We start from the raw sequence: 25237 nt of genomic DNA, 5'->3' as shown, positions 1-25237 counted from the left end.
GGGCGGCTGCCTTTGGATCTTGTCAATGATCTTCCTGACGACCGCTGCCGCCAAGCATGATGATGATGTTCGGTTGTGGCAACCGTGCATGTTGGGGGAGACGGCTGACCCCTATCTGGATGTCGCGTCCTTGTCACCGGATACGCGGGGCGCGTGAACGAGCGGAGGTCCCTCCTGTGCCGGGCGGTGCAGGCCATGAGTGCCTCACGACGAACTAGGGGAAGCCACGACCACTGTAGCATGTGCGGTCGTGGCTACAGTGTCCCTCCCGGGTACTCGTGACGGTCACGTCGAGGGGTGCGGGCGCCTTTCTGTGCGTCAGAACCGCGGCACATTTATGGCAAGATTGGCGAGGGGCTAACGAGATCCGCGCCCTCGTCTGCCAGCCATTATCGCAGGTGGGCTTAGGCCTTCATGATTGTTGTTTTAAGGATCATTAGGAAACAGGAGGGTATTCCTTTAGAGATGTACTAACAAAAAAATTCACCGTAGCAACACACGCATGAAAAGTATTTGGTTGGATGCTTACTTGAGCAGTGGTTTGTTTACGGATGGAGTATTTGGTTAACGCCTATCTTACTTGAATTGAAAGCGCTGAACAATGCTCTGCAGCAGTGGTAGAATAGCAGTTGCTACTGACTTAGTGTTTGTTCCGGTTGCAGATAAATTCCATAGAGTTTGCCAAGTCTGATCACTGAGATCATCGAGCATGTTCACTATTCAATTTTGGTTCGAGACTTGCTCAAGGTTGTCTCCAATTCTGGAAGGGATAAATGATAGCTTTGGTCTTCCTCTTCCGTCTCAGGCTGAAGTTAAGCATCCTCAGCTTGCTTGTAGAACAACTGAGCTACGCACCTTTTAGACTAGTTGAACTCAACTGGATGCAGACTAGACCAACCCTTCTTGACAGAAGGATTCGGCAAACTGTCATGGTATCATGTTATGGTTTATCTTGTGGTTCATATGCAAATTTCGGTAATCCTGCGCTTTTATACCACCTATACACACGTCTCGGCTAGTAGATTTTAAGATTGATAACGTCACCATGAGCATCTTACTAAAGAGGGGCACATCACATGTCACTAAGAATAATTAGCCAACATAAATACCAACACATTCTGGTGCCTCGCTTCATCTTGTCCCAGAGATGGTGGCCGTAGGGCGCCGTTGGCTGAGTTGGCACCATGACACTGGTCATCCAAAGCAGCCAGCAAGGTCATTCTCAATGGAAGTTTTATGAATAATAAATAAAAGCAATTTTGATGACATGGTATACTATTTATGAGGTGAGAAAAGGAAGTAGTTTCACGGGAATGAAACCATGTGTACACTGTTTTCAAGAATTTTGTGTCTTGCATATAGCCTTAGAAACAACAAATGATGAAACTATGCATTGGATGAGCTATTTCATCTATCAACTAAATACATTCTTACTTATGTGGCACTCTTGGAAACATAAATATGAAACTTTGCATTGAGAATGGTCTAGGTGGTCTTTTCTTTTTTTCTGTGCTGATTTCATCTTTACCAAAAGTTGATTGGGTGTGCGGTGTGCCTCTTGGTTTTCTCATCACATAGTTTTATGGGAACTTCTAATAATACTCCTATGTTCTCATTTTGGCTTTGGTTAATGTGGTTGCATATTATTTTGCATAGTAGACAGATCATTTCGTGGAAAAATGTCTCAACATCTTGTGTTCACCGCTAGCATAGCGAGTCCTTGTTTAATCATCTTTGTTTTTGGTTATATCCATTAGTCAATGCTCCATCCATCTTAAAATGTATGTCTTTTTTTAAAATGTAGGTCGTTATTCATCATAAATCAACCATCTCTAACTTTGACCAAGTTTAACATCTACAACATTATACCACTTTCATTAAATTCTGAACCTAAGCCATATTAACCGTAGAAATGCACCATCTTCAAATTTGAATTGATGAAGATTAAGAAAACAGTCTTATTCTGCAGCATTGTAGTAATATGTTTGTCGTTGCTTTATTATTAGTTAGGTACTTCGGTCACAAAATGTAACAAATAAATTACTCTCCGTCCTAAATTGCATATCGTTTTGACATTTATATGTCTAGATGTATATTATGTTTCGTTTTGACATTTCTATGTTCATTACTTTTGCTATGCACCTAGATGTATATTATATCTCATTTTGATATTTCTATGTTCATTACTTTTGCTATGCACCTAGATCTATATAAGATACGTAGTACTATATAAGATACGTAGTAAAAGTTATAAATCTAGAAATGCTAAAATGACCTACAATTTGGAACGGAGGAATTTGGAACGGAGTAAAATTTGAAAATAGCTGCAACCCACGGTAGTAAAAAGTAATACGAGCAAAAAAAATCAAGAGACGACAGACATGCTTAACAATATGGGAAGAGAGAACATGCTTCTAAGGCAGCAATATGCTAACATGTCTGCGTTGTTACATGTTTCTGAGCAATATATAGTCCAGCTTCTCATCAGTCATTTCATAGCGAATATACACCGGGATGGCATGCCAAAAAGAGCGTATGGAAAATAAGATTAAAAAATAGCAAGAATAATATTCACGCAACAAAACAAAACGGCTTAAGCTTCTCAAGTTGGAAACTAGTGAAAGAGTAAGGGCCATGGTATAGAAGTCTTATGGTATGCAAACCTGACACCCAGACATCAAATATCTCACCAGCCATATCCCAGGTTACAATCGTCCAAGTTCTTCAGCGTAGCTGTTTCAAAATGCAACACCATTAACATGAGACAGTAGCAAATTTGGGCTGGTCTGAGACTTGAACAAAAAAATATATATTTTTTAAGAATATGAAATCAGATTTAGATTCGGGACTTCTTACCTGGCATACCACGACAGTTTATGCTAGTTCATGCGTGCTTCTACAGCACAAGAGTGCTTGATGGAGGGTCAGCTTCAGCTACATCAGGAAAAAACCCAAGTGCCGTAATGTAGAAGTAGCAGGCGGTCTCAAAACTAGGAGCACTCCAAGAAACTGGGCAGTTCAAAAGACTGATGTTCCATGTACAAAATCCGAAAAATGAACATTGGCTTCCTACTAAAGAACTCAGCAGCAAAGGAAACAAACTACAACATGAACCTTTATAGAGCCAACAAGGAACCTTGCGGCAGAGCTGCAATCGCAATGCTTGAAACACAAGATGCAGCAGACAAATAAAGGTAAAAAAAGGAAAGGGAGGAACCAGAGACAGCAGAGTGAGAGAGGGAATTATGGGTACAATCGGTTAGACTTTTCACCTGTAAAAAAGATTAAATCAAATCAATTATTCCTATTGAGATTACACATTGGGAGAATAAAAACCAATGATAATTAATTAGTAGCAAAGCTGCAATGGCAATGACCTATGTGCAGCAACTGTTCTACACCTAGAGAACGGACAGTTACACTCCCTGTTAAATAAACATAGTTAAAGGATGACACAATTTCTGTTACACTTCTGAGCAGGAGTCACCATGTATATCACCACTACTTGAGGTTAGAACACTGTAGGACTAGGCCAATCGCTGCCCTGAATCCTAAATCACCACTATTGAGGTCTTGGAGGCTCGAATCTTTCAAATCTATGATGGTTGCTCGGAAACCTCCTTCCTTGATGATGGTATGGCCATTTTGTTCTTGGCCCATTCCGCCACGTCCTATGCACTTTTCCATCTCGGCCCGTGGTCCTTCCACCACAATGTCCAGAAATGTTATGGTTCACCGGGGATGTTCCATCATGCTGAAACATATGGGATGACGAAGTGGAGGGACAAGGACTCCCTCGTGGGTACGGAGGCAATGGTGGAAAGGGACTAAAAGGCACACCAGGTGCAACTTTCCATTTTTGGTGGCCTTGGCCTCCTTCAGATTCAGGGGTTCCAAAGTTCTGAACAAGAGCGACGGGAACCCCATATGAAACACTCAAGCTAGGTTGGTACCTCTCCATGCAAAGTCCTGGAGCAACATCACTGCCTATGGAAAGTTGCGCAGGCTGACACTCCTGTTGGGGCTCAAACCCAGGTGGCACTTCATCATCTGCACCCTCTGTTGAACTCCCCATGCCATGGACATCATTATGGCAGTTGTCTGTTCCCTGGTTCCTCTGCAACTTGTTTCTCATGAAGCCAAATTGAACATCAAATCCACCATGCCCAGAACAAACCTTTTGGATATTTTGTCCCACCATCTTATAGTGCTCATCAGGTTGATAGTCCCAACGACTCTTGCGTTTCCTCCTAGCAGAACTCCAGACCATATTAGTTCTATGGATATCCTGTGCAAATGTGGATGTATGTGGATATTCTGTTGGTTCACTCCTTGCAGTATTATGGAGGATCCATCTATCACGAAAGCTCCGAGCAATCTGTTGAACCTGTTGCAAGGCGTCATGCACATTCATAAATTAAGGATTGCATACATGCAGATAAAAATCGCATGAAATTCTTATGAGAAAACTAATAATAAAATATGTCAACAGGGGCTACACCAAAACTGCTAAATCATAGACACACTATTTCATAAAAGAGCAGTGCTTGATACGTTATTACTGGATGTGGAACTGGTTTAGGAACAGGAACATATGTTCAGGTTTAAATCTGACAACCCATGCCAGTTGCCAATTATGGTAAAATGCCCATATACAATGTCAGCTTATAGTGACACTTTCCTTTTGAAAATATCTCCAAAGGTTGCCAGTTTTCTATGCATTGGTACAAAAATTAACCATGCAACCTAACTTTATCATGATTGCTCAAAATCATGACTAATCGTAATTGTATTTTTGCCACACTTTCCTAGGTAGTTGTTTGGTTTATTGCAACAATTTTGGTATCTCACATGTTCAACCTACAGACCAAGACTCGCTCTTTAACTAGGTTTGTCACAAGTGTGGTGGCCATTTTAGTTGTCAAAAGTTATCTACTTTTCACACATAGTTGCTTTGCATTTGAAATCTAGCAAAGAAGTATAACTACAAACATATTTCCAAAACAAAGCTGAAATGATGCATTAGCATGGTATGTCCATTACCTGAAAGTCCCTGTGTCTGACTAAGCTCAGCATCGAGTCTCTGAAGCTGCAGTGCAAGTCCCAGATGAAGTTATAGAAAATTGAATCTTGATTAAATATTCAAAAGGAACAAAGGTAGGGACTATTATAGAGCACTGTTAAATTTCACGAAGCATGTCACTAGAAAGACTTAGTTTAGTAAGCAGTGAATAGATAAAACCAACACGTACAATTTTAAAATTGTGTCCCGATTGCATAAGAATAGAACATTACAAGCAAGAAGTTATTTTTCTCCAAGTGAAGGATTTCATTTCGTTTCTTTTAGTAAACCCAATGCTGGTTCAGGTGAAAAAGGCATAACACAAACAAAACACACAAAAACTTAATGGGACCTATAAAATAAATTGAATATGAAACTCTTCAATCAGTACCAGATAAAAGTGGAATAAAGAAGTTTAAATAAGCTAACCTTTCGACACCAGCACATCGAGGACCTCCATTTATGTGTTCAGATGTCAAAATTCCTTTCTCAGCTAGAAACTCCAGTACCTGAAAGAAGATGCCAATAATCATACACAAAGTAGCACCAGTGATACACCCCTGATTATATCGTACTCAAAATATTATAACCTCGCTGTATTTTTGCATTTATTCTATACTTAGCAATGTGTTTTGGTGACCATGTCACTATCCAAAACTCACTTATTCGTGAACAGAGGGAGTAATGTGAATATATATGTCAACTGGAAGCCATACAACATGTGGATGTCGCAGCTGATGACACGAATACATAAATTGTATTAGAGAATGTGCAGACCTTCAGAAGCTTCCGTATAATAGGTATTCGATAGAAGTCGGTTTTATTCTGCTTTAACATATTATGAAGCATTTGCAATCCTGCCATAAAATAGAACAAAAAGATTCTTAGACGGTGACTAAAGAATTTCCATACAGGGAGTTGAAGGCAAGGAAATATACCATTCTTGTTGATGATATCCAACAGGACGGAACATGATTTTGTTTTTAAAAGTGCATCAAGAATCAATGAAAGATCCCTCACACTGAAAGAGATACAAAAAGTTAGCATATTTAGGGGAGAGGAAGGCTTGATTCACGTGTCATCTGGTGAACAAACCTTTTAGATGTGCCCCCAGCACTGTCACCTGCTGCAGTCACAATGAGAAGCTTCAAGTATCCATTTGTGGTATCCTGCTCCAGAAAATCTACTAGTTAGAACATAAAAATATAGAATGATAACTAATGTTTGCACCCAGGTTAAATGATGCAACAAGAAAAATCCATATTAGTGCTAGCATGAAACATGTGCCAACAGCAGAGACAGCCAAGTTCAAGCCATGCACGTATAGGCAACTTTCATGTCATTAAGGGTGCGTTTGGATATACAGCAAAATCCATCCTAGTGTTGCTTAGCAAGGTCAGGCATTGGGTAACGCTAAAAAAATCTAATTTCTGGAGGCAAGCTCGCCTGCAGCGGGAAGAAAATGCTTGCCCAGCTAGGCGAGCTGAATTCGCTCACCCTCGACAGCAAGTGAGCGGTTGCTGCAGAGAACATGAATTGCCATGCAGTTACACCCAGGAACCAAACAAGAAGCTCACTTGCAAGGCATTGCCTCGAATGAGCTAGGTATTAGGTCGTCTGGTTAGGCGAGGCCCATGAGAGATCCAAACATGCCCTAAAGCAATCAATATGGATTTCAAGCCTAAGAGGTCTGATTTTGCTAGAAATTCAAGTACCAGTTTAATAAAGTATGTTCCTGAGCTTCTGTACACCAAAAAATTGTATGAAACGCCATATAACTTATGCACTATGTTCTTGAGCTACCCCAGATATGAGAGCACCACCATCGTAGTCCTAATAATATAAAGCCATGTGCCTTCCAAACTTTCATGACAGTGTCAGATCTAAATGGTTCTTTCTTGTCCAGCACATGGAGATTGCATCATAATTAGAATCACCCACAAAACTTTGAACAAAATTATCTCGTGTACAAACCAGGTACTCTAGATTATGTACAATAAAGGGTATAATGATGGTTTCATACCTTTCGCTTGCTGATACCTCCGTTCCCATCCAGAAGGTTGTTCAGTCTCCCTTCAACTATATATACCAAGGAGAGATCACTAAGACTATCACATTTTAGCCAAAGTAGGGACAGCAAAGCATGGGGCAGAATAGTATTACCTCCCAAGATGTGCTCATTGTCAATTGGAGATGATGATTGTGGTTTCACATTTCTATGTTGTTTTAAGTTGTGTCTAGCATTGAGACCAGGCACCAGATTGCTTTGGAAATCAAAACTAGGTGTTGATCCATTTGGAACTTTTGATCCTTCAGCTGATTTTGCAGTCTTTTGCAAAAGATCTGATGACTGAGGGCCATGTACTGGGAACTGCTGCAAAGAACTTTCAAATGTTCGTGACACATGCACAGGCGTGCGGATGACATCTTCATCTTCCTGCGGGCTCCATGCTTCCAAGGAATTTTCGGGCTCACTAGTTTCAATTAGGGTTCCTCCAGTTTGATCAAGGGGTTCTAACTCTGCTTTTCCAGCTGAGCAATCATGTAAATCTTCCCCTTCAATAGAAAATTCAGGTTCTGCAATATTCGGATGACTACCATCAGGATCAGAACCATTTGCACCGATCAACTCCTCAGAATCTTTGTCAGGAACAATTTGTTCAACATGCCCTGCTTCTGCATCATCCTGGGTGATAATATCAACTGATATGTCTCCACCAATGTAACCCCGACATTTGGCAGTACCACAGAAGCATTTTTGAGGGGCAGCACCAGATACACGAACATAGTTGTAATCAAATGTCAATTCTTCACCCTTGAAAAAATTAAAAAAACACCCGTTACATGCTGTGACAGCTGCCAAAATATGACATTGAATTCAAAATATAAATAAAGCAAGCCAACCCGCACACTGTTTCCAGTTTGTGAGAATGCTAGCCTTACCTTCTTGATGTTCCTCATAGCAAATATTCCAATGCAGACTTCTCCATTGACTATCCACTATCAAAAAAAAAGAACACAACTTAGCAAACTCAGAGTGAGAGTAAAAATCTTTATCACTATATCAAGAACTGAATATATTTTATTTTTGTTGAAAGTTTCAGCAAATAAGGATTTATTGGCAAGAAACATAGTCAACTATACACGTACAAAAATTAGTGAAATTAAAGTCAACCTTCTCTGTGCGACAGTTAGGGCTGCAACTATGATTGATGAATCGGCCCAAGTTTCCCTTAGTGCAAGCATCAATTACCTGGAAGAATTCAAACCAAACAGTTAAAAGAAAGAACAATGGAATTTATTCAGGTGTGTCAACATCACGATGGATGGCTTAAGAAAAGTAAGTGCCACATTTAAAGTCAACATCATATACACTAGATAAAGAGGGAAAGGAATAAAGGGAGGTGATCTGATAGTTCCTCACTGAATACAAAGTCTAGTCTAGACCAAAATAAGACTTGTGGTAAGAAATGCAGTGAGTAAAACCTAATGCGATACTGAATAAAAGAGTAAATCCGAAGAAAATAAGAAATAGTTAATGGACAAAATGTTTACCTCACCGCCATTTAAGGCCATGAAGTAGAAATGTTTCTGGCCTTTGGAAGCATAATATCTTTGGCGGGATTCATAAGATGTTATGTCAAGGACCTGAGAGAACATTGCAGTACAGAGCCAAAAGAACTCATTAGTCATGATTAACTATCATCACACTAACATGATAAAATTTTAAAAGTCGGGTTATGTTCAATGGAAATAAACAGACGGCAATAGTACCTCTCCAACATACTCAATAAGAAACCTTCCTTCAGTAACATCTTCTTGCAACTGCAGTCCATAACCTTTCTTGCCAGACTGGAACCATCGCAGTTTTGCATAGCTGCGTCGCTGAAACTGTTTCAAAGATTTTACTGTCAAAACCAATGTATCATGGAAAACAGGAACTTATTAAGGATAGCCAAGAAAGCAATGACCTTCTGATTAGAACATTGTTCTCCACATGGACATGTACGCTTGACGCATTCAATGCTGAGCAACCTGTTCAAACAGCCATCTCTACAACCCGGTCGACCATCTTGAGGAGGCTTGCAGTTGCACACCATGCTCTGATCATAATTAATGAAAAACATAAGAAAAGTAGAAAACTAGGGCATCCTTCAAAATTTCAGCAAGTACTCAAGTGCAAGGAGTACAACAAAGAATCAATATATTTTGTAGAATGGTTCAAGATAGTTTCATTCAACACGGATCGCATGAATGATAGGAGGATTTGATGGTGGTGGATGGTTAAAATATCTTGCAACCAAAAGGTGTGTGAGTAACTGCCAACAGTACAATTGTAAGCGTTTTATGCACTTTGTGAGTAAAATTTCCCTACCTATCCTGCAAATGGACATATGAAAGAGAATCTATAGTGGCAGAAACTACATGTCCATAAAGAAAAATATTTTTTCTTGAACACTGTCCATAAAGAAAAATAGCTAAAAAAGTCAAATCGAGGGGGGAAATAGGTGGACAGCACCACAACCTCATCAATGGATTGTGTCCTGCGGTTCCGATGCAGAAACAAGTTTGACCTTATAGACGTCCATGATGGTGCTTTGACAGCTACCCAACAACAAAAGTGTAACAAAATCAGATGTGGTAACACATAAGGAATTATTTTACATTATAATGAACAAAATTTGTACCGAAGAAAATAAAAAGGATGAAGAGATTTCAAAACCTTTGGAGTTAGATCTGCCATCATCTGCTTCATCAGCTGAAGCATCCGAAAGGTCAAGTTCTGCATTGATCTCAGCATTTGTCTTTTCTTGTGGAATAGAACAGTCAGCAAATGCTTTGTCTCCATTGTCCTTACAAGTCCTTCATAGTAAAAAAAAAAAAGGGGGGGGGCGGAGAGGATCAATCAGACATAAAAAAAAGATGGGCATGCAAAACACATGACTGAATGGAATAAATCAAGATACAAGAATAGAAGGAACTTGTGGAAGATCTAAAGTAGAGATTTGAAGATAGTGGTAGTAACACATGATAGGTCGTGAGGTTTCCAAACTGTTACATTAGTAGGTTTTCTTCTCTAAAAGATGAGTGCAAATCCATAGCAGAATCAAGCAAGCTGTGGGCTAACATCTCAAATGTAATTCTGAAGGCGTGGTGGGCCCCACAGCAAAAGGAAGAGCATAGAAGATGAAGAAACAGAGGTGAACATGGTGCAACTTCCAAGAAAAATGTCTACAACAAAATTATAAAGCTATGATCGCCAATGGCTATCCTCTACATGTGTATCATACACACTCTAGTCAAGAAACGGATGGTGTATGCAAGTTGACCTGGTTGGGCCAACCCATCAACCTATCCCAGTTCTCCTATCTTACTAGTTCTTTTGCTTTACCAGGCGTGACAAAGTATGGTGTATACGTAACAAAACTAAATAGTGTCTACACCAAACTTGTAAATCAAAAACCGCCTAGGACAATTCTCATGCTAAATCATCTAGTCAAGAGAAGGACGTGTTTGGCAGAGTCAGAGACAATGGCATATATTCTGATGATGTGCCAGTAAAAATTATCAAAAACTAAATGTAGAAGTCACATTCCTCTCATCGACCCGTCTGTAGCCCTCATAGCTACAGCTCTAACTCGATTATATCCTAATAATTGTTGTACCTCACAAGTCACATTAGTTTGCTTATCGGCGGTTCCACGCTTATTTCTTTGGATTAATCCATCTGAAACCAAACCAAAACCAGGCTTGGTGTAGCTGTCTCAGGAACAGGTTTTAGGTTTTATGATACAGATGGCAATTTCTGCTCCACGGCTGGGTTAGAACCCACAGGTACCATTGTAGCATCCACATGGAACAATAATTGGACTATTCAGGAAAAGGTATAGAACATGGATGGAACAATAATTTGAACAAAAGTATATCCAACATACAAGGAGCGACTTCATTCCTCTAGAAAGTGCAATCAGATGTTACCAAACGAAAGTTCACACAACTTGAAAAGGTCAAATTGGCCTGTCCGCTTTATAAGACAGAAAAAAAAATGAAGTGATCCATGTGGTTAGGATCAGTTTTTCACTTTTTCTATTTTGAGTTAGTGATTTTGGATTAGCCTCCTAAAAACCAAAAAAATATAAGACAAAAAAAAGTTTCCAAAATAGATCATACAGACCTATTGGATAGGAGGGCAGTGCGGTGCAGCCTAATTAGAATAGCAGGCTGGTGCAACCATTAAAAGTTGATAACTGAGATAACAGGAAGGAAAATTATTACCATCTTGTTTCTCCAATGACATCTACAAGATCAGCAGGTATGCAGCGCCACTTTTGGCAATCATCACAACACACCCATGCAGCACGTGGTGGTGGTGGTAAAGATGCCCCATCCGTTTTGCAGGCAACATTTCCAGGTAAATCAATAGATATGGCACCAGAGTTCTTGAGTCCAAATTCAGTGGCAGGATCAAGATTACCTATGTAAAATGAGAATGTAAATTACTTCTGAAGCTACTTGTTATGGAAAAGAAACAAATGATAATCACAAAGAAAACGAGACGCACTCTGTTCATTCATATGAGATGCTGCCAAATCACATGAGGGCAAATTTAGAAGTCCATGATCAAAGGAACTGTCATCTGCTATATTTTTCTTCTTACTTTTTTCTTTCTTATGTGGATCCCGCGCCTTACCCTTCTTTCCTGCGTTAGCATCCTTTTTCTTGCGTCTTGGTGATTTCATACTGTCAATACCATCCATTACAGAATGACTCAGTATGCTATCGTGTTCATAAATAGCACGATCTTGTGTGCCAAAAGTTAGGGTTTCAAAAGGACTGAACTCTGGAGGCCCCGTGCGAAGAATTGCCTCACATGGATCAGGAGAAATTGAATTGCTAGAAAATGGCCTAAGTTTTGAACCTTCACATGGAGAAATATTGGTGGATCCTATAACATTCTTTCTTTTCCCTTTAGATCCATCTTTCTTTTTGCAACCTGGCTTTCTGGCAATACTGATTTTCCTCACTGCATTAGACCTCTGTAAAGCTTGCGCTTTTCCTTCACCAACATCATTGTCTACCATATCTTCCCTTCTGGTGTTCTCATCCTTTCTGGTGTCCTCAAGCAAAGTGGTTTTAACCTGCTGCTCCAAGTCCATCAATGATAATAAAGCTTGTTCTTTTCCAAAGTTGGAAGTTAAAACGGATGGATGATAACCACCAACATTCAGTGCACCAGTATCAGTTGAGTTTTCATGTAGCATAACATCATGGCTTGCAGAAGCATTACCTTCAGATGTAACAGAAGCCACCTCCAAAACAGAATCCGGCGAAAATCCAACATGCAGCATGACGCTGCCATTGGCATTAGTCAAAGAAGGTTCAGAAGTTGAAAGCTTAGCACACTCTCCATGGACATCTGCAGCGCATGTTTCTTTAGTAGAATTCACCAGGGCCCTTTCCAACTGCTGCGCCTCAGTCTGGATACACTTTGATTTCACTGTGCGATAACTGGCAGTAGACTCTGCAGTATTGCGTGTACTATCATAAATATTAATTGATGTATCAGAAGACAACTTTGGAATGTTTTCTCTGTGACTTTCCAAAGAAACATCAGTATCATCCAAAGGTGAAAAGGCTGGTTGCCCATTCAATTCACTAGCTGCATGCCCTGTAACAGAAAAGGAAGAGCATTTACTCTTTGAAGATCTTGAACTTCGACTTTTCCGAATACTTGGCTGACTTTTCTGATCAGATCTATTATCTGATCCTCCTTTGTCCAGGCAAGTTGGATGAGAATTAGAAATCGATGGTCGATTGCTTTGACAGAAACCATCTAATAGCTCTTTTAGACTGCCCCAAGTAGAGGGTTTTGGTGGCCTGTTCATGCCACTTCTTCCCTTGGCAATTTTGTTTGGGAACAGACTCATGGTGGTTTGATGTAATGAGCTCACAACATCAACCTTTTTAGGTTTGCGTGTGCCGCTGCTTGCTTGGTTTGTTTGACCCGGCCTCTCAGAATCTTTTCTTGATGAAGCAGCTCTTTTTGGATTCCTACGTCTGCTGAATACGTTTAATGCTGCCAGCTTTTGGTTTGGTGATCCTCCATCATTAGCATTGCTGGCAAAATCAACAGAACTGTCATCAGCACAATTACAGGCATTGAGCCCTTGGTCCAAATGGCCAGATCTGCCAACAGCAGAATCTTGATGACCCAGGCATAGAGCAGATGATTCCTTGCCACTACAAGGTTCATCGTCACAAGGTTGGTTATACGAAGAAACACACAGGTTTTCCTCTGGGGATTGTTCAGAGGTTCCATATTTTAGAGGGGTATGTTGCAACTCTTTATCAGCACAAGGGCCAGAATGCTGATTCTCATCACCATAAGCCTCCGTCCGAAGGCCACTGTCACACGACATCATATCCCCTCCCAGTGAATCACAACCCAAATTTTCAAAGCCTGCACTATTTTCAGATGTATCAACAGCCTGACCAACCTGCCCATCCAAAGGAACATCAATGGAGTTCACGTAAACAGAAGGAACTGAAGTTTCATCAACTGGGCAGGACGCTACTGCATTTATATTTGACAAGAAACCAACCTTTTCCAGCTCATGATTAGCATCAGTTATCAATGGCAGGCCATCAGCACCACATGACAATTTCTCAGAGTGATGCTTCCCCGTACCTGACAAGTACCCATTGTCATGGGCTGCTTCCATCCAATCTGTCCGCAAGTCCTCTTCACTTGTGTTTACCTTCCTTCCAGAACACCGGCCCTCATCTCCAGGAGCCTCTTTGTGAAATGCACTCTCACAAGAAAACATACCACATACTTCTGAACTACAAGTCACGTTTCCCATGCTTGACCTATGTTCAAATAATTCACCAATCTGGCAAGTCTTGCCAGCTAAAGAAACAGCAGGACTACTACCTGAAACTGAAGGAACTGAATCTTCATGCAAGGTCCAAGAGCTATCTGCACCAACTTTTGGTGACAAACCATCCTTTTCAAGATCATGGTTAGCATTTTTCTTCAAACACGTGGCACCAATGCTGCATGGCAACTGCTCAATATCACGATTTACCAAATCTGGCAAACCTTCATTACCACTCTGTGGTTCGTTGTAACATGTTATTGAATCCTCCACAACACCGCTCAAAACACTTCTCCCACCTGCCAAAATGCCCTGCTGACATGGACCTCCCTCTGTTGCCATGTCCACCGTGTCATACATACTAGCATCAATCAACTGAGATCCTTTACCTCCAGCGGCACATAAACCGTCATTCTGCACCCCTCCATCAGACACATAGCACGTCATTGAATCACCAGATATTCCACCAAACTGACCCATCTTTCCATCTAAAGAAAGATCAATGCCCCCTGAAATGGAAGGAACCAAATCCTCGTGTGCTGGCTTGGAAACCTCAGCTTCAATATCTGGCATCAAAGCATCCTGTTGCAGCTCATCATTAGCATCCGTGATAAATCCTATGCCATCAACGGCACGTGCCTCTTGCTCGCTACCATGACTCATTGAACCCAACAAGCCTTCATGACTACGTTGTGCTTCATCCCAAGCAATCCGTAAATCTTCTAGAGTTGCCTTGCCACCCCAATCACCTTGGTTACCATCTGCCATTTCCTCCAACATGTCATCCATGCATCCCGTGTCCTTGGGACAGACAGCTTCGCCGCAGGGGGCACATAATGACTTATTGAACAAACCGCCAATGGCCTCATGACACGTCTGCAAACCGCCAGGTTCAGCAGAACTCTGCAGCGCGGGAGCCAAACTACCTCCCTTCTCTTCCTCCACGTCCATGACCCTCTGCTCCAAACTAGAACCCTTCACCTGTCCTATCTGAAACCTTCTCCCTTCAGTCGAGGCAGAAACAGCCTCGGCAGGAGGCACCAATCCAACAGAAAAATCTCCCCCTTCATCTTTGTCTACCTCTGTGGACAATCTAGCCTCCGGAGCACCGCATATCTCTGCGGCGGTGGCCGGTTCAGGAGCCGTGGCCGCAGACAGAGCTTCCTCCGCTCCCCGCAACCGCGGGGCGTCAGCAGCACGATCCTCCCGCCCGCGCGTGCCCGCTCCGGGCTCCTCCATTGCGGCAGGAGGTCAGCAGGGGCCCGTACGGATCGAGACCATCCAATGCCCGCGCACCCGCTCCTCCTCCCGCCGCCGCCGCCGCGCCCGATCACGCCGAAGCCGGGCCTACAAAACCCTAGAATTCCAGCCGCTGGGGGCCGAGAGCACGGGCACAAAACCCAATCAGAATTCCGCGAACGAACGGGCACCCGCCCCCAGTCCAACCCTTATACCAACGCGAAACTAGAGACACGAACCTCGTGGACCCGCGTGGCGGCGAATGCCTGCGGAGCGGCGGCCGTTGCCGGCGGTTCCCGTTGACCCCCGGCGGCGGGCGGGGCGCGGGGAGGGGTCGGCGGCTCCGGGCTCGGAGTCGCCGCGGTCGGCGGTCGTCGCCGCGTTGGGAAGGGGGGGGCAGCGGAGGGCGGATAGGGGAAGGAAGGGGCGAGGGAGGAGGCGAGGTATATTATTTAGGAGAGAGAAAGGAAAAAAGGAAAAATAAATAAATAAATCAGGGAGGAGGCGGAGGAGGAAGCGAATAGAAAAGGTCTCGCCTCCGGTCTCCCCCTCTGTTTTTGTTTCGTCTCGAGTTCGCGTTCGTCTTGCGTTCCAAAGGCAGGCAGGGGAGGAGGGGAGGAAGATGATGAGATGGCGCTGGCAAGCGGTTGGGAATCAGGGTTTTGGAATTTTGTTTTGAGAGGAAAATAAAAAAAATCTGTGGGTATCTATGGATTTTAGCGCGGCAGAAAATGTTAATGGAGGTATCATTATTATTATTTTACCACTAGGTCTCGAATTTAAACGGACGTGACTGCTGCCTGTACTTTGCCTGTATTTTTTTTTCGAAATAAAAACGCTAGCGACTACCGCACGCACCGGTGATTGGTTTTTAACGGATGCTGCACGGTGAAAGTTGGGTATATATGCGTATTTCCGTTGGTGTTGCACGCGGATGCCGTATGCAACTGTAGCGGTTCCATTAACCGTGAATTTGGACTTTCTTTTTATTTTTTTTTAGGGCGAATTTGAATGGCTTTCGCATCCTTTCATGTGTAGTGTATCAGTTATATTTTGAGACGGTAAAAAAAACGTGTGAAAGAAATGGGAAACGAACCTTGCCTGTTTCGGTGTGCGGTAGTTGCAAGTCTACTAGACCACGGAGTCGTAGAGTGCTGGAGGGGCGGTTGGTGGCAATTATCCTCGCTCGTTCTTGACTTGATCAGCGGTTCTGCCATGTCGGGGAGGCGCCACCCCCTCCGCTCCGGATAGGTGTCTAGTCCCGGAGACGTCACGTCGTCAAGCCTTTTATCATCGCAACAGAGCACACAACACACGCAAAAAAAAAAGGGGTCCCCAACCGAAACTGCGTCATCAACTCATCACGTGCCGGGAAGGGAGGGGAGGCCCCACTCGCGTAGCATCGAATTTCGTGCACACATTATTGGGAAAAAAAACGAATATAAAAAATCCCAACTGCCTGCACGGTATACGGGGCACGCATACCCGTTGCCCGTTGGGGGTCAAACGCCCGTTCGCAATAACGTGGAACCGGAGAGGGCGATGCTGCAAAAGGGCGCAGCAGGCGGCACGCGGCGGGCACCGAAAAATATCTGGCTCCGCCGCACGCACGCACCGCCACCGCGCCCAGTCTGACTGACAGGTGGAGCAGCAACGGGCACGGGACCCTGCGGTCAGGAGCGTGGGGCCGCCTGCGTGGCGGCTGGTGGCTCCGTGGCCGCTGCGGTGTGGGGCCCCGATCTGGTGCGGGGTGGAAAATTGACTGACCGGGCCGGAGGGAGAAGACTGCGGCACTGCGGCGTGGACTCGGGTGCGCGACGTGACGTTTTGCCCTGCCGTGGATGGATGCGGGGTTGGTCCGTTCGTGCTCTTTTTTTTTTTTACTTTTGGTTCTTTTTTTATTGACATGACGCCACGCGCCGCGTGGAGGTGTGGACAAAATTGGGTCGGGGCATCCATCAATTCTGTCACGTAGCGGGTTGTACTGCAACCGTATGATTAACGGACGGACAGGTTTAGCTTTAGCTGTACTCCCTGCGTAGGAGTAAGTTTTAGCTGTACTCCGTATCTCCTACGCCTATTCCTACCTGATAACTACTCCCTCCGTTTTTAGCTTTTTTTTATTCATAAATATTATTATGCATCTAGATATAATATTTAGATATATAATAATATTTATGAACCTAGAAAAGTCAAAACAACCTATAATTTAAAATCGAGAGAGTATTCTCTACCGTACCTCTTAGGCCAACACTCATGTTGTTGCTTCAAAAAATACCACATTAGCAAATAACAGTAAATTGGTGACTGAAACCTATTAGGCTACGTTTGGATGTCGATATTGGACAGCGTGGTATTGAATTGGTTCTAATACCAAATCAGTCATGATATTGCATTGGGTTATAATTCTAATTCTATTGTTTGGATGACTATGCATTGACTTTTAGAATCTAATGAAGAATGCCAATTCCATTCTTGTTTGGATGTGCGGAATGATAAATTGAAAATCAGTCATGTACACCGTGCTCACCACTCAGGAGAACCACCACCGTCGGAGGGGTGGCGCGTCCCGTCGTCGAGGAAGGAGGTGGGAAGGGGCAGCGCGGCCCACCTGTGGAGGCAGGCAGGGGAGGGAGCGCGTCCGCCAGCGGAGGAAGGCGGGGAGGGGCAGCGCCGGCACATCCCGTCGTCGAACGGAGGTAGGGAGAGCAGGGGACGGAGCACGTCCTGCCAACGGAGGGAGGTGGGGAGGGGCGGCGCGGCTCGCGGTCCCGCTCCCTCGCTCATGTCACGGCGCTGGCCACGAGGAAGATGAGGAGGGGCACCGGCCGCGAGGAAGAGGAGGCGGCGGAGGCCGCGACGGCGAGAAAGAGGAGGTGGAGGCCCAACGGTGAGGAAGAGGAGGGGGCGTGTCAGTGTTTTATACCCGGCAACCTACCGAGGGATATCCCGAGGTAGTAGATTGGTTGGTGGGGGATCGCCGGACCTGGAACTCGAAAGTAAAAGCGAGGATACAAGACATAGATTTATATAGGTTTGGGCTGCCAGAGTAGGGTAATACCCTACGTCTTGTTTGGGATGTTGTATATTGCGCCTGCGCTTGGGTGTTGTTTGGCGTTGAGGATTTGGTCCTCCGTTGTGGTTCTATGAGGTCTTCACCTACCAATCAAGGGACCCCTGCCCTACTTTATATACTCTAGGAGACGGGATTACTAGTCGGTTACAGGGAGGAGTCCTAATAGGATTATTGAGAAAACCTAGTAGGAACAGACCTAACTTTTTGTTTTTAAAAAAATGGATACACATTACCTGAGAACCAGAGCATTTGAATTCAGATACCCAATATTGCCCCCAAATAATTATTCCAATCCAAGCAATTTCCACAAGATTTCATATCTGACAGTTATAAAGATAAAATCTAATTAAGATTGGTTCTATGATCTTGTCTTTAACATCTGTGCACTGTTGCTGACAAGCAATTGTGTGTATTGTTTATTGGCCATTTCAGGTTTTTTTACAACACAGCTCAGTACTATAGGACATACTATGGACATAAAACGGTTAGATTTTTTATCCATAAAAAGTTTGTGCAGCAATGTTCTCCGTAAATTTGATAGTATTGCAACTAACTGCACCGCCTTTGGCTCAAAGAGCAATGAGGTAGCAAATGTGATCAAATTGGCCCCATTAATTCTCAGAGATAATTCCCTATTTGACACCAAGAAAATGACCTGTTCCTTTCGTGGCCTTGGAAATTTCTTCCTCCTTATTTGACACTCACTTTAACTTTCATCCCTAATGTGACACTGCCGTCCATTCCATTAGCCAGTGCCGTGAGACGCCCCTTGAGACCCTGTCAGTTATTTTGTCGATGGACAAAATTGCCCCTAGCTCAGACAAATCGATCCCCGCTCACGATTCATCCCCTCCATTATACGCTTCTCTGGCTGACGCTCGGTCTCACGGCTCTCACCCGTCCCTCAAACCCTAGACGATGAATCGGCAGCGCCAGGACGAATCGGTGGGTGGCGGGCGGCGGCGCATATGGAAGGTGACAAGGGTGGCTTGGCGGATGGGGCTCCCGACGGCTCGGCGGATGCGGCGGCCGTGGCCAAGGGGAGTATATTCTAATGGCACAACGAGAGGGAGAGGGCGAGGGATAGGGCTTTGTTATTGCTCAAGCTAAAATAATGATGCTTAACCTGTATTAATAGGTAGCTTGCTTAACAATACCATGGTATAACTTGAATTACAAATGCTAACAAATAAAGATATAATCTACTGTTGAGAAGGTCCTAACTGTGCTTGCCACTTCCTCCTCCAGTGCATTTTGCTGTAGTAAATCTAGAGCAGTACAGTCTTTGTTATACCAACTAGTTAAATGCTGGCCGTAAACGATGTTTCGCTTATCTTACATTGTAAGTTTAAGGGCTACAAATCAAGCCTTGCCCACTGCTGGATTTTGGTCACTGCTAAGGTACATGTTTGGCATGTTCATTTTGCTGTTTGGCAAAAGGCTTGGAGAACTTCCTTGGTGTAGGGAATAATGTAGTCCTAACAGCAAAATACTCGCCATATAATTATGCCCAACTACTTAACTGGCTAGGAACTTTATTTTAGGGCCTGGGGCACTTGCCAGTGTGACTAGGCTGCATACTCTTCGTAGCGTTATTTGTTTGCATTCATGGAATGATGGTAGCCTGTGTCTGTTATACTGTGTGTTTCAGATGAACCTAGGAAAGATGACCTCGTGACGAGACGCCTTCGGGAGAAGAGCAACATGGAGAGGTACATCGCGGAGACAAGGAAGGAATCAAAGCGTAGGAGGTTTGCTAGCTGTATAACATTTTTCGACCCGAGATTACGGGGAGGTCTTGGCAACACATCATGTAGAACAGCGTGTTGGAAGGAAAGGAAGCACACAGACAACTCAGGCCTGATTTCGCCAACAGCGGATTGCTTGGGGGATCACAGTGGTTGTGATCTTCAGAACGCGCCAATGGTCCAGAACGAAGAAGCACAGAAGTTTTGTAACCCTGTGAAACAAACTGTAATTACACATTTACATCGTTCAAAGTGTAGGATAAATCCGTATACATACAACATATATACATCGGATATTTGTTTCCTTTTTCCAAAACAATTTGCGGGCGTAGAAATTAATACGGAAGAGCATTTATACATGTGTACTAGTAAGACGGACGGAGCATCAGCCGCCAAACAAACACCCGCCCCGCCGCTCGGCTAGATCTCGCTCGTGGTCGCGGGTAGCTCGCCGTCCACCGCCCCAACTCCCCGACGCGACGGCTGCTGCCCATAAGGCCATAACCGTTCCAGGGCCGCCGCCGGCAGCCGAGCCCACCACGGGCAAGGTGAGCAGCACGTCCTCTTCCTTGCCCACCGTCCATCCGTTTTTGTGATGAAAAACAATCAAATGCCTGCCGTCGATGATGACAGATCGATTTAGGGTCTGTTTGTTTCCACCCTTCTAAAATTTTAGCTCCTAAAAAGTGACTAAAGAGCCAAAACACTATAACTAAACGTGACTAAAAATTTTTAGGAGGCTTCAATTTCTTTAGGAGCTCCACCCCCTCCTAAAACCTCCTAAAACCCATCCTGGACCCCATTACCCTCATTTATTGCCCCCCTCTCTCTCTCACCCTCCCTCCCGCCTAGCCCCCGCCATTCCGCCCGCCACCGGCGTCCTCCCCGCTTGGCCCCCGCTGGTGGCATCCTCCCGCCGCTCGTCGCCGCCGCACGGCACCCCCACCCCCGCCGCCGTCGGATCCGGGCGAGGGAGGAACGGGAGGGGGGCGGCGGTGCTGGGGAAGAAGAGGAGGGGAGGGGCGTGGCGGTCGGGATTCAAAGGGAGGGGGTGGCGCCAGCGAGAGGAGGGGAGGGGGCGGCGTCGGCAGGCGGACCAAGCGCCGGCGGAGGGGCGGTGTGGGGCCGGTGGAGGGGCGGTGCAGGGCCGGCAACGGACGAGCCTAGCGCCGGCGAAAGGGCAGTGCAAGGCCGGCGGCGGGCGGGCCAAGTGCCGGCGGAGGGGCGGTGCGGGGCCGGAGTACACCGAAGATTAGCGCCAACAGCAGGGGCATGGGGAAGGGCATCTTGGGTATTTTACCACTTCATTAATTGCCTTTAGTCACTTTTAGGAGGTGGAACCAAACATACTTTTAGGAGGTGCCTAAAAACTGCCTAAAAACTTTTAGAGCTAAAACTTTAGAGGGTGGAAACCCTTACCATCGATGGATTTATCTGCAACTCGTAAAACTTTAGGAGGGTGGAAACCCTTACCATCGATGGATTTATCTGCAACTCGTATTCAGCTTGCTGTGTGCATATGCATCATGTGTCATGTCATCTTTGCTCGTCGAATGGCTGTGCTGCAGATTGCAGAAGAATTGAAGAAGAAACACATGGCTCGGATGATCCCGAGGGACCGAGCCCATAAACAGGTGGGGAGCCAATCACACGTAAGGAGACATGACATTACATCATCTGGATGTCCAAAGTGCAGACTACAGAGCACACAGGGGGCAGAAAACCAAACCATTCTGCCATGTGGCCACCTAATTAACAACCCGTGATCAAGCGCGCGCGCAACATTAGGCCTGCAGCAGCCTGCAGCACAGGGGCAACAAAAACCAGCCTAGGACCTACAAGAATACATCAGCCAAAAGCTTGCCCCTTTGATCAGTTCGACCGCTGCCGTCATGCGTTCTCCTTGATGGCCTCATCTATGGCTTTGATGTTGTCCCTCAATATTTTCCACTGCAGATGGAAAAAAAACAAAAGGAACCCACTTACTAAACCGAAAATTTGATAGGGAGAAAAGATCAAAGTGCTTTGTTAGCATATGGTATGAATGATTGCACTTTGCCAATAGCCCAATAGCAAATATTAGTGACATCATATCATATTTGAGTGGTAAGATATTAGCACATGGCTGCAAAGTTATCAGGAAATCTACTCGCAATTATGCTCACTGAACAGATACCTAACAAATGGACAATGCCATTAAGATTATTCAGACTAAAAGAAATATTTCATTGAAGGCCCCTAAAATAATATTTTCAGGATTGCATAGCTAATCAGAGGATACTTTCATATATATTCATAAAAGAACAACAATGCTTGTTAAATAAACTTTCAAGGGGCTATTTGATATTCTGACTTCTAAGCACGGCATGCTAATTGCAAATATATAAAATTGTAGATTTCCATGAAAGCAAGCTCAATGTTTGTACATAAGTTCTAAAGATCTTAGCAGATGTAAAGAGTTGAAATGCGACTCACCTGATCCAATTGGAGTGATATACCTGAATGAAAAAAAGGAAATAGTATTACTAAGCATAGAAATTATGCATCAACTTGAGCAAAGATTGCAGATGACATAAATTTTGAATGGGAAATAAAATGCAGTCCCTTATGTGGATGGTCCTATTCTAACAGAATGCATCCAGAGGACAACCAGCCGTCTCTAATCTTACTATACAGTTAAAAGACTTTCTATGTGAGATTAAAATAGCAAACCCTCTATTACTATCTTAAATTCGACCAAGTTTACTCAAATTTCAATACTCATTATACCAAATAAGCATATGATTCATCGTGAATATATTTAGTAGTATACCTATTTGGTGTCATAAATGCTGGTATTCTTCTCTGTAAATTTTGGTCAAACTTAAGATAGTTTGGTGTAGGATAAGGCTGGAATGACACTCTTTTGGGACAGAGTATATGTCAGCTCAAAAGGTAATAATTTGCAAATAAACACTGCTCCATAAACAGAATATTTGACAGCAGGACTTTTCATGACTATCAACAAAGGCATGCATATGTGTGATAAAAATCGCTGCTTCATCACTTCCCTAAAAAGTACATTGTCTCAATTTCAAGTGATACATGCAAGGGCTTACCATCACATAATTATATGATAGCAGCAGAAAATGTTTGTGAGGATGATAAGGGGTACATCCTACCTTGATAAGTTCACTACTACAGTTTTTTTCCCTCACAGATGTCATGATCATTCTATAATTTGTTAGGTAACTTGCTTGAGTTTGCAGCATTAAGTAACTCATTGAGATTACTATAAGAGATATAGGAACATTTGTAGCAACAAACTCAAACTAGAATGGGCAGCATCATGAGGAGCAACAAGCATACATGTTCAGATCCATTAACAGTTTCAAGACAATACCATCATTCTATGAAAAAGGTCAGTGGACTTGGAATAAGTAGTTACTCTGAGCGGTTCATCTAACTAATGGCAGGTCCTTAGTTCAGAAACTCATCTTAGTTAACATGATAAATAGACCTGGTAATGTAGTTTGAATGCCTCTCACAAGATCAACATAGTACACTAACTAGGCGAATGCAAGAATTACATGTGTTTAAAGATTCATTTACATGGTGGTTCAAAGAAATGGCATCAATCTATTAAAACCAAAATGGTACGCGAGCGTGGGAGGGGAAGTTAACAAAGCCATCCATCCCATTTTATTGATTTCTACAATAAAACCACCAGCGTCCTTTGTCTAGCCCTAAAACAAATCCATCTAAGCCACCAATCGTGCAAGACGCATGGAGCGCTCTACTCAGATGCCAGGCGCAGGTAGGAAATACAATCCACAGGAATAACAGATTAGTAATGAAGGGGCGAAGAAGGCGCTGGTGGTACCTTTCTTGGTGGGGAGGGTCTTGCCGTCCTTGGTGTAGAACTCGCGCATGTCGACGTAGACCTTGCCCTTCCAGCTCCTCACCGACACCTTCTTATTCTTCGATATCTGCGAGAACCCACCCGAAAAGGGATCCACCGAGTTAGGGTTCTAGGGTTTCGCTTTCGCAACAGGGATTTGGATGGTAACGGAGCACGGGACCCCGTACCTCGGCCACTACGGTGCCGTCTTCGGCGGATTCAGAGGGCCCCTCGTCCCCGGCGGCCTGGCGCTTGGCCGCCGGCTCGCTCCCGCCCCCGCCGCCGAAGCGCTTCTTCCCCTTCCCCCACATCTTCGATTTCTCAAGCGTTCCCGATTCCAGGTGCCGCTTCTTTCGAGGCAACCAAAAGCGATAGGGACTGATGTGGGCCCGGCGGAAATGGACGTGGCAGACCGAAAAAAAAACCAATTGGGGGCCTCCTGAACTGTGGAATGAATTTTTGACAAAATTCTATGCTGTGCATCATGGGTTTATATTTGAGTTTCAAACCGTTTCAGTCAAGACAATCGGGACATGCTGCAAAGTGCTGGCCGCTGGGTGAAGAGAGAAACGAGCTGTGAATGAAAAAACTGAGACCGAGGACCAGGGAGCGTGCCGATCCTTTGGTTATTCGGTGAGAGACTGAGAAGCTGTCATATTACGGAGGCCGGGACATGTTCAATTTTAGGGTGTTTGTATCTTTAGTCCGGATTAAAATTCATGTCACATCGAATATTTGAAAATCGAAAGCTAATTAGAAGGACTAAACATGAACTAATTATAAAACTAATTACGCAGATGGAGGCTAATTCCTGAGACGAATCTATTAAGCCTAATTAATCTATCATTAGCACATGTTTATTGTAGCACCACATTGTCAAATCATGGACTAATTAGGCTTAATAAATTCTTCTCGTAAATTAACCTCCATCTGTGCAATTGATTTTATAATTAGTCTATGTTTAATACTTCAAATTAGTATCTAAACATTTGATGCGACAGGAATTTTAGGAACTCCGGGGGTGTTTGAATACCCACTACTAAATTTTAGCACATGTCACATCGGATATTTGATACTAATTAGGAGTATTAAATATAGTCTAATTACAAAACTAATTGTACAGATGGAGTCTAATTCGCGAGACGAATCTATTAAGCCTAATTAGTTCATGATTTGACAATGTGGTGCTACAGTAACCATTTGCTAACGATAGATTAATTAACCTTAATAGATTCATCTCACGAATTAGACTCCATCTGTGCAATTAGTTTTGTAATTAGCTCATGTTTAGTCTTCCTAATTAGCATCCGAACATCCGATGTGACCCTACTAAAGTTTAGCACCTCGTATCCA

At 43.8% G+C, this 25237-nt stretch overlaps 2 protein-coding genes across 2 annotated transcripts; both read right to left on the bottom strand.

Moving 5' to 3' along the window:
• Positions 1 to 3243: 3243 nt before the first annotated feature.
• On the bottom strand, positions 3244 to 15714 carry LOC117857560 (uncharacterized). Its single transcript, XM_034740292.2, has 18 exons — positions 15420 to 15714; positions 11625 to 15313; positions 11339 to 11537; positions 9786 to 9925; positions 9588 to 9667; positions 9034 to 9165; positions 8837 to 8953; positions 8618 to 8710; positions 8238 to 8315; positions 8006 to 8062; positions 7226 to 7877; positions 7086 to 7141; positions 6158 to 6231; positions 6001 to 6083; positions 5840 to 5919; positions 5492 to 5571; positions 5044 to 5089; positions 3244 to 4387 (listed from the first exon to the last, which is right to left on the bottom strand). Exons 2-18 carry the CDS (start codon positions 15178 to 15180, stop codon positions 3563 to 3565), a joined length of 6348 nt encoding a protein of 2115 aa, XP_034596183.1. The 5' UTR covers positions 15181 to 15313; positions 15420 to 15714; the 3' UTR covers positions 3244 to 3562.
• Positions 15715 to 21639: 5925 nt separating this feature from the next.
• LOC117841392 (RNA polymerase II transcriptional coactivator KIWI) lies at positions 21640 to 24234 on the bottom strand. The gene is made up of 4 exons (XM_034721746.1): positions 24073 to 24234; positions 23867 to 23972; positions 22480 to 22502; positions 21640 to 21954 (listed from the first exon to the last, which is right to left on the bottom strand). The coding sequence occupies exons 1-4, from the start codon at positions 24193 to 24195 to the stop codon at positions 21895 to 21897; spliced, it is 312 nt and encodes a 103-aa protein (XP_034577637.1). The 5' UTR covers positions 24196 to 24234; the 3' UTR covers positions 21640 to 21894.
• Between the last annotated feature and the right edge of the window lie 1003 nt (positions 24235 to 25237).

The sequence above is a fragment of the Setaria viridis genome, chromosome 1 (assembly GCF_005286985.2).
Source record: "Setaria viridis chromosome 1, Setaria_viridis_v4.0, whole genome shotgun sequence".
Classification (NCBI taxonomy): Eukaryota; Viridiplantae; Streptophyta; class Magnoliopsida; order Poales; family Poaceae; genus Setaria; species Setaria viridis.
This window is presented reverse-complemented; position numbering and strand designations above follow the sequence as displayed.

Excerpts from the sequence above, each read along its gene's own strand:
- LOC117857560 (XM_034740292.2), bottom strand. The coding sequence starts at position 15,180 with ATGGAGGAGCCCGGAGCGGGCACGCGCGGGCGGGAGGATCGTGCTGCT. Across the intron at positions 8,711-8,836 it reads TTATTGAGTATGTTGGAGAG|GTCCTTGACATAACATCTTA; the intron begins GTACTATTGCCG and ends ATGTTCTCTCAG. Across the intron at positions 4,388-5,043 it reads TCAGACACAGGGACTTTCAG|GTTCAACAGATTGCTCGGAG; the intron begins GTAATGGACATA and ends GCCTTGCAACAG.
- LOC117841392 (XM_034721746.1), bottom strand. The coding sequence starts at position 24,195 with ATGTGGGGGAAGGGGAAGAAGCGCTTCGGCGGCGGGGGCGGGAGCGAG. Across the intron at positions 22,503-23,866 it reads GACCCTCCCCACCAAGAAAG|GTATATCACTCCAATTGGAT; the intron begins GTACCACCAGCG and ends TTTTTCATTCAG. Across the intron at positions 21,955-22,479 it reads TATCACTCCAATTGGATCAG|TGGAAAATATTGAGGGACAA; the intron begins GTGAGTCGCATT and ends TTCCATCTGCAG.